Source organism: Monodon monoceros, unplaced genomic scaffold (assembly GCF_005190385.1).
Source record: "Monodon monoceros isolate NGI ecotype Baffin Bay Population unplaced genomic scaffold, NGI_Narwhal_1 Super_Scaffold_7, whole genome shotgun sequence".
NCBI classification, from domain to species: Eukaryota; Metazoa; Chordata; class Mammalia; order Artiodactyla; family Monodontidae; genus Monodon; species Monodon monoceros.
Window position 1 is genome coordinate 15,287,936 of NW_021703784.1, and position 8,760 is coordinate 15,296,695.

At 51.4% G+C, this 8,760-nt stretch overlaps 1 protein-coding gene across 4 annotated transcripts in view; it reads left to right on the forward strand.

The window, feature by feature from the left end:
- Positions 1–6,089, forward strand: part of SIK3 (SIK family kinase 3) — a 290,388-nt gene extending 284,299 nt beyond the window's left edge. For 3 of the 4 annotated variants that reach the window (XM_029207075.1, XM_029207076.1, XM_029207072.1), the window contains 4 exons: positions 959–1,122; positions 2,062–2,194; positions 3,020–3,190; positions 3,889–4,125. In XM_029207075.1, the coding sequence (XP_029062908.1) occupies positions 959–1,122; positions 2,062–2,194; positions 3,020–3,177 (455 nt within the window). In that variant the 3' untranslated portion in view covers positions 3,178–3,190; positions 3,889–4,125. Of the gene's footprint in view, positions 1–958; positions 1,123–2,061; positions 2,195–3,019; positions 3,191–3,888 lie in introns of all 4 variants that reach the window. The other variant, XM_029207073.1, reaches the window with a different exon arrangement.
- Positions 6,090–8,760: the final 2,671 nt, after the last annotated feature.

Below are 8,760 nucleotides of genomic sequence, written 5' to 3' on the forward strand. Positions count from 1 at the left end.
AGGACGGTGCTAGAGGGATGGTTAGGAGGCTTTTATAGTGATCCAGGCAAGAGGTAACAGGATTTCAGTGGAAGCAGTGAGATTAGTAAGAAAGAGACTGAAGCGGCCAACATTGGAGGGGCACATTCTTCTGACTTAAGATGATGTGGAACCAGGAGTAAGGAATCAATGTGAACTGCACAAGCTCATCATACCCAGAAGATTAGGAAAGTAGGCACCAAAACCAGGATGTCTGAAAGAGATTGTGGGGGAAAGCTGATGAGTTTAGAATTGGACATGTTGAGTCCAATTGAATTGGACAGGTTGAAAGATAGCTAGCAAATAGTTAGAATTTTGGATCTGGAGCTTAAAAGAGCATTTCTATAATTCTTTATAGAGAAGCAGTGTAGTTGAAGTCGTGAAAATAGATGATACTGCCAAAGTAAGTGTGGGGAGAGAGAGACGGTCAAGGATAGAAATGTGAAGAGCGAAGGAGCTGGGGCCAGCAGTCAGAGGAGGAGAGGAGGGGACTGGGTGGTGTACAGAGGGGAAGCCAAGGAAGGGGAGAGAGGCGTCCACAGGATGGAGGCCATCCTCCTAGGCTAGAGGTCCTGAAAGCTCCAAGAATGATTCTTCTGTGCATCTAGGTGTGGGAACATAGCACTGTCAAATCAACAGAGAAATGAAGAAAAAAAGAAAAGGTTCAGTGTGATCCAGCCAACCACTGATATGTGGGATTTTTTTTCTCCTAAGGGTGTGATCCCTGCAAGAGAGCGCCTCGGCTTTGCTGTTAAGACTCAGGGTTGGCAGGCTGGTCCAGGCTCCTCTGAGCATCACCAGCCAGCTGAGGACGAGCGGAGAGTGCGCACGTGGCCCTCACCATTGCCCGCTGTCCCTTGCGAGACATTTCTTTGGTGAGAGTTGCCAGTGTTGGGAGAAACTCTAGGTCTGCTGACCCTGTTTTGCTCTGTCCCCTCAGAGTCTGTCCTAGGGAACTGCATGGATAGAAGTTCTCCAGGACAAGCAATGGAGCTACCAGATCACAATGGACTTGGGTACCCAGCACACCCCTCAGTCAGTGAACACCACAGGCCCCGGACCCTCCAGAGACACCACACGATCCAGAACAGTGACGATGCTTATGTATGTTGGCCCCCTCCTGCTTTTCGGAAGTGGGATCCTTGAAAACAGAACTTAGGAATGCGGGGTAGCATCTACTCTCCTTCTCCTCAGCCAGAGTCCAGCGCCTCCGGGCACTAAGGGAGCATTTCTCTGAATCACCGTAACAAGCAATCCTGAACTCCAGGAGAATCTCCGTAGAATCTGAGCTCCACATTTGAGACTGAGGAATCAAGAACGGTTGCCGTCTGTTTCCTCTGGTCTTAGTTACTGAACTTCTCCCCAGACAGTCGAAACTCGGGCCCCAGCAAATGAGCCTTCAGGCTCTTGGTTAGTTTTCTGGCAGCTACATTGAATTTCTTCAGATAAGGGAGCTAATCCACTCCGGGCAAAGCGTTGTTTCCTTAGGGCAGACTCGTAGGCAGCACTGTCTAATACAGCAGCAACCAACCACGTGTGGCTTTTCAATTTTAAATGTAATTAAAACAAAATAAAATTGAAAACTGAGTTCTTCAGTCACACTAGTCACATTTCAGGGCTCAGTAGCCCTTGTGGCTGCTGGCTTCCTACGGGGCAGGTACAGAACATTCCCATGCTCACACAGAGTGCTGTTGGCAGTGCTGTCCTAAGACAGACTCCTCATGGTGATGAGATAGGTCAGAAACCTGGCACTGGAAGGCCATGTAGATGTCAAGGGCATCTGACCACCAGCTGAGATTCACCGTGCCCCTCCCTTCCCACCCTACCCCCAGCCCCAGCCTCAGCTTCCCGCGCGGTCACCATTGGCGCATCCCCCTTTAGATGGCCCTGCAGAGGAAGGGAGTCTGGGTGGTAGTGCTTGGGGCTGGTGCTTGAGGCCGGCCGTTGCCTGGGCTCTTTTGGAGGGCACAGCTGTCTCTAGGGGTCCCTGAGGGTGGCGCGTTTTCTGATATCCTTACTTCTTTCCCTAATTGTTTCCTGCAGGTGCAGCTGGATAACTTGCCTGGCATGAGTCTCGTGGCTGGGAAAGCACTTAGTTCTGCCCGGATGTCAGATGCGGTTCTCAGTCAGTCCTCGCTCATGGGGAGCCAGCAGTTCCAGGATGGGGAGAATGAGGGTGAGGGGTGTTACGCGTGGGGCAGCCCGGAGAAGCTCCTGGAGGGGCCCGCCTTCCATGGTCACCAGGGACTACTCCCCTCTTGTACAAACAGCCCATGGGGAGCCACGGCATCCGCAAGGGGTTCTGTCTGGACGCAGCCTTTCCGCAGTCCTCGCGCACCGAGCTCCGGGTCGGGGGCAGGGGCGTCACGCTTCTGTCTGCAGCGCGCTGTTAACATGCTCCTTCCATAACGCTTTTTCTGGTTCTGATTAGAGGGCACCGTGTCCTCATGTCTGTCTCCCTTTAGGACCAGTAGAGGGAGGGTATCATAGTTGCTATAAAGCCCGGGCTCGGGAGTGGGCAGGTCTGCGGTAAATTCTCAGTGCCCTTTACCGGCTCCACAGGTCAAGGCGCTTAACCTTTCTGAGCCCCAGGGTCCTCCCTGTAAAGGGACAGAAACAACAGAGCCCCTGTCCTAGATTGTGCTGTGAGCATTAACTAGCTTGGGGGGTTTAAAGTGCTTAGGCCAGTGTCCTGAGTACAGAGCGTGCCCAGGAGTCAGTGTCTGCCAGCCGCGAGGGTGTCCTCCACACCACAGGAGCTGACGGTGCTCGACGGTGGGAGACTGTAAAGGAAGAGGGAAAAACGGACACTGGGGACAACAGGAAGGAGCCTGGCACCCAGCCACGGTCACTAGCCAGACCGAGGGCCTGCTCTGAGCTAGAGTTCAGGGCTGGGAGTCGGGCTACGGAAGGTTCAGACTTCTCCTCCACCTCCGTCTACCTCTTGCCCACCTACCACCCCGCTGCCTGCACATCTCCCATGTTGCTTCTGGTCTTGCAGAATGCGGGGAGAGTCTTGGAGGTCATGAGCATCCAGACCTGACTGATGGCAGCCAGCATTTAAACGCCTCTTGCTACCCATCCACGTGTATTACAGACATACTGCTCAGCTACAAGCACCCCGAGGTCTCCTTCAGCATGGAACAGGCAGGCGTGTAGCAAAAGATGGAGAGTGAGTATCACCCTGGCTGGGGCCAAACCAGCCCTTTGGCCCAGTACCAGCTCCTGATCCCATTCAGGAGATTCCTTCCATGTGAACTTGAGCCAGTGAACTTGACAACGCCACTCTTCCCATCAAGGTCTTTGTGTCTTCCTGTTCCTTCATTAAGCACTACGCTAGTTGTTTGGGGGTGGATGCTGGCCATAGTCCCTTGGTTGAATTATGGGGGATAAGACGTGTTATAGGGGCCACAGCCTCCACAGAGTAAGTGAGCTTAGGGCTTCAGAGGACAGACGGGACCTCTGGCCAGGGTAATGGGAAAGGAGGTGACCCTTGAACGCAGTCCTGAAGGATGAAATTCAGCAAGAAAACATGGCCAGCCAGATTTTGTTAAGGCTGTGCTGCAAGTGGCAAAATATTCCAGAAATGTGTGATCAGAGGCCAGTGGTAGAGAACGGATAAACAGTCCAGTCTGGCTGGAGTAACGCCTAAACGCACACAGCAGGTAGTATCGGTTCTGTCTTTGAAAATTCATTGACAGAAAAGACTTGATGAAAGTTAAGCCACCTGGCAAATCCATACTAGGCAGAACTCTTTAAATATCTGAGGTAAAGCGCACCTATGTTTTTTTTTCTTTTTTAAGTTTTCAGTGGAATATATGAGTCTCTCTCTTTTGAAACTAATTCTCTGTGTCTGCTGCTCTGTTGCAGGTTTATGTACTGCGCGGGAATGAAAAGGTTGACTTTAAACCAACAGTATCTAGCAGCATTGCGCCAAGTTGCCATTGTGTTTCCCTCCACCCAGAATGTCGGCTCCTTTCCTCACATTTGGTTCATCAGCGTGCTGTTCTTTTGGGTTCTGAGGGGGGTTTTGCCACGTTCGCCTGTATGACCAAGTCACCAAGGAAATAAACAGGAAATCCATGTTCGCCACCTTTCGTGAAAGTGTATTTGGTGTATTTGAGTTGGTGGTTTTGTTTGGTTTTGGTTTGGATTATTTTTGATTGTTTTTTTTTTTTAAGTATGTTTTCTTTTGGAGGTGATTTTCTTTCTTTTTTTCTTCCTTTCTTTCCTTTTTTTGAGACAGAAGAGCAAAGCAGTTAGTGTACGGTGGCCGGGGGCGCAGAGCCACTCCCCTCCCTGGCCTCCGTCCACAGAGCGCCCTCCAGTCCCTGCACTGCTCTTCCGCAGGAGCAGCAGCTAGAGGGTAACATCCTCTGGAATCTTAGCAGCTGGAGAAAGAGACAGAGGAAGGGATGACAGCCTTTGGCCCTTGGAGAGCAAAAAGAGAAACCCCAAGCCTGGAACCTGGAGAGGTCTTTGCTGCTGGGATCCACTGAAAAACACGTCTGGCCCAGCCAAGGTCATATGAGAATGTTAGCACGGAGGCTGCGAGTGGCCTGGCGTTCATGGGTTGCCAGTTAGAACATCTGTTTGGTGTGTAACTCGGCTCCCCTCTTACAACCTGGAAAGTTGGTTGCCTTTATCATCCTGCTGGTTCTACCCGTGGACTGAACACCCGACAGTGGTACACTATGCTTTTGTGTCACCTTTTATTCTCATTTTATATTGTGCTGTAACAAGGATTGTTGCTCCATATATATATGCACACATATATGTATGGACGTATATGTATACATCCATATATACATACATATAATGCTTTTCCTTTTCAGCCTCTTTGTCACAGGCAAGAAGAACAGGAGATTGTCTTGGGTCCTGCCTCTCTCCTAACTTCTCCTTCTCCCTGGGCATCCTCAGCCCCTATTTTAATTCTTGATCATGTAGGAATTGTTTTTGGTAAATGTTGATATTATTGTTATTATTATTGTTATTATTATTATTAATAAATAAAAACAAAAGGAATTTTTGTTTAAAAGAGAAATGTTTAACCAGATTCTGTTCTATTTGAATTGTGACTTGCACCTTTTGTTCAAAGTATTTTATTTAGACCTTGTAATTGTGAGCCGCTCTCACTCGTGCCAGTGACAGATGTAGTGGTCTCCTTTCCCCCAGCTGAAGCAGTGCATATGCAATAGCTATTATTTGTGTCATTATCTTTATTTTTCTTCGCTGTTAGAAACCAAAGTCTTCTCTGCTGGCTGGGGGCTGACAGAGGATCTGGGTTATCGCCTTCCGATCTTCAAAACAAGGAAGAGGTGTTAAATATCCCGACTCTTGATCCATTTTGCTGGGAAAGCAGAGTAAAAGGTCCCCCGGCACCTCCTAGTCTTTCATCCTGAATTTGCACAGAAGAAAGCGGGTTCCCAGCATGGCCATCCTGGCGTTGCTGACAGGATCCCCGTGCAGCTTGTCCTTCTCACTGATGTTGGCAGCTCAGCTCCTGGACCCGGTATCCCTCGAGTGGGTTTCTGCAGTGCAAGAGCCTTTCCTGGGATCTCTCCGTGTCTCCTTGGTCCCCAAATCCCCTCCACTTGGTGGGGCCACCAGCTGCTCACCTTCTGGAAGCAACCGAGATAGCCCAGACAGCCACTGTTGACTTCTCCGGGCTCGTTGCACTTCCCATGCTGGCCTCCCACCACGTGCTCAGCCTGTTCTGTTCACGGTGCTGATGGACCGAGCAGACTGCCGCCCCCCTGTGACCACCCAGACGAAAGCCAGTGAGCCTATTAACCGTGCCGTCTTGCGAACTACACTTTTAAAAGATCATCGCTTTGTATTGTAGTGACCAATATGCGCAGTATATGTTGAATGTATATGAACATACTTTCCTATTTCTGTTCTTTGAAAATGTCAGAGTATTTTTTTTCTTTCTCATTTATGTTGAACTAAAAAAGGATTAAAAACCTCCAGACCCAAGTTGCAGTAAGACCTTTAGTCGTTTCTTGGTGGGCACTTACAACTTAGTAACTTGGTTGGACAGTAGGGGATTGTGCAAATAAACACCTGGTTATGATCTTATGTTGGTATGTTTCTTGCCTTTGTGGTTTGGAGCCTAGTTGGGAGAAACGCTCAGGCTGGAAGCTGGAATGCTGGAGGCTGAGGGCGTGTAGCGTGGGGCTTTGAGCAGTGCTTTATCTCACCCCACCTTGCGAGACGAGCATTCTCTAGAAGCCTGAACTCGGCCCCACTCTGGGTCGTCAGGCACCTGGCTTGGACTCTGGCCCCTCAGAAGGGAACGTTAGAGTTTCCTGAGTCGGGTGGAAAACATTCCTTGAGAGCGTACTATTGAAGGAGTAAAAGGAGGACCTCAAAGAGTTGGCACAGGCTGGGGCCTTTATGGGGTGACCTCAGTCAGCCCAGGGATACGATCAACTATAAGTGTTAGGATGGAAGGGGACTTTTGCTATAGTTTTGCCCCTTTTTCCACGGCTGGACTCCAGAGGGCAGGGTAGAATTTCTAGCAGGGTCCCAGCCATGGCTGACAGATAGCTGACGGAAGGCCCTTCTATGAAGAAAGATTACAGAAGCTGGAAATACGGAGTTTATAGGAAGAAGAGGGAGAGGAGGGAGGCCATGGTGGACCAGAAAGTCGCTGTGGGACTGTTTAGAACAGGAAAAAGCCTCAAGAAGGGTCTTCTAGAAATCGTCTGAGTGTGTACACAGGCCCGTGGAAGGCTGGGAGTGTCTCTGAAACCAAACAGCGATAAACCCAGATGCCTTCAAACGATTGGTAAGAACCTTTTACGGGAGGTGCCACGCCCTCCTGAATGCAGCCAGGATGCCTTTGAGATGAGCTCAGAGCCCTGCCTCCTGGATGCAGGCCCTGAGGTCTGAGCTCTAGAAGATGGAAGCCCTGCTGACAGATCCTTACTCGTCTCTCTGACTTTGTGGTAGCCCCCAGCCCGTTCCACCGGCACAGATCAAGAATTCGGAAGGCTGGCGTGCCTGCCAAGGAGCCAGACGTCTGCTCCTGCTGCCTCATCTCCCAGGCGGGAGGGCAGGAGAGAATCTTGGTTGGTTACAATGCCCTACCCTGGGTCTAGATTGGAATCTATCACCAGGAGCTGCAACAAAATTGCCAGATAGTGAATAGGGTGATGGTGGTTGTGGGGATCTCCTCCCCTGATCAATCCAAACCTTCCTAACTTCAAGCCTCCCCTCCCGACCTGCACCATGTGCTTTCCCAGTCAATGTTCTGAGCAGGGCCCGTGATACAGGGCCAAACGCTCCCGATTCCTGTGTCCCCTCTCCAGGCCCACTCCTTCAGATGACCATCTGCCTCCCTGGTGACCCTTCCTTTGGTTGCCAGTGTGGTTCCTTGAGCAAATATTTGCTGAGTGTCTGTTATGTGCCAGGCCTAGCAGGGGACAGAGTCCTCCCAGCGCAGACTGACCAGCACGACGTTGAGACATCAATTGTGAAATGAGTGGCCTGTCATTTCTGAGCAAAACCCACTCCTGTAGCCAGCCAGCCACACTCCCACACCTGTCGGGGGACCCACTTCAGAAACGGTCACTCTGGAGACTCCCCAGATCAGGGAAGAGGGTGGTTGGACTGCGGGCCTGCATTGGTAGGCCCTGCACCCACCAGACAGCTAGTCCAATCCGGGCACTTGGCGCCTCTGACAATGACTGGCTGGACCCCAAGTCTGGTTCTGAGATGCGCTCCGTTTGCTATTGGTGGTGGTTTTCCCATAGGTCTCTGTCCAGAAAGACTCGCTTCTCCAAAATATTAGTAACGAGGGGTTTGGGCTGGTTTAAGCCAAATATCTTACAATGAGATGGAGTAGACACACTAGTGAATAAGTATATTTAAAAAGGAAGCTTCTGGTTTGGTAAGATGCTATCAAACAAGGGCTCTGGGAGTCGGGGGTCAGGCCGCTGTTGGCTGACAGGCAACCATCAAAGAGCTAGAAGCCAGGCCCCCTGATGCCCTTCCTGCCAGCACCGAGCACTTAACGGCTGAAGGACGCAGGGCGGCTCTTAGCGGCTCTCAGCTGCAGCCTTCTCACAGACACCACAGGGAGAATATCTGGCCTGCTGGCCTTAAAGGGACAAACTGAGTTCGTCGTGAAACTGCTGTGGCCACTGAAGAAGTGTGCAGATGTCAAACACTAGGTTTGCTCTCATCGTTTCAGTAGTGAACCAAAGAGCAGGGCAAAACAGTGCCCAACCGGTAGGCTTCTGAGGCCCCCCCGTGTGCTGGCTAGGAGGATCTCTACCACCACCACCACCCCCCAAGAGGAAGGAGCCTCTCGTCCTGAGACACCCCTGAGCTGCCCCAGCAGGGGACCGGCCTCCCTCAGACTCTAGACAACAGGCAAGGGAGCTGGGCTGGCCAAGTGGCAGCCTCCCTCTCCGCTGAGCCCACAGAGCCTTGGGGGTGGGTCAGTCTCTCATCTCGGCACGTCAAGGCCACGCAGAGAAAATGTGATTCCTCGCCGTACCCCACTTCTGCCACCAGAAGCGGAGGTCATAGCTCTGGCCTGCTCGCCGTACCCCACTTCTGCCACCAGAAGCGGAGGTCATAGCTCTGGCCTGCTCGCCGTACCCCACTTCTGCCACCAGAAGCGGAGGTCATAGCTCTGGCCTGCTCGCCGTACCCCACTTCTGCCACCAGAAGCGGAGGTCATAGCTCTGGCCTGCTCGCCGTACCCCACTTCTGCCACCAGAAGCGGAG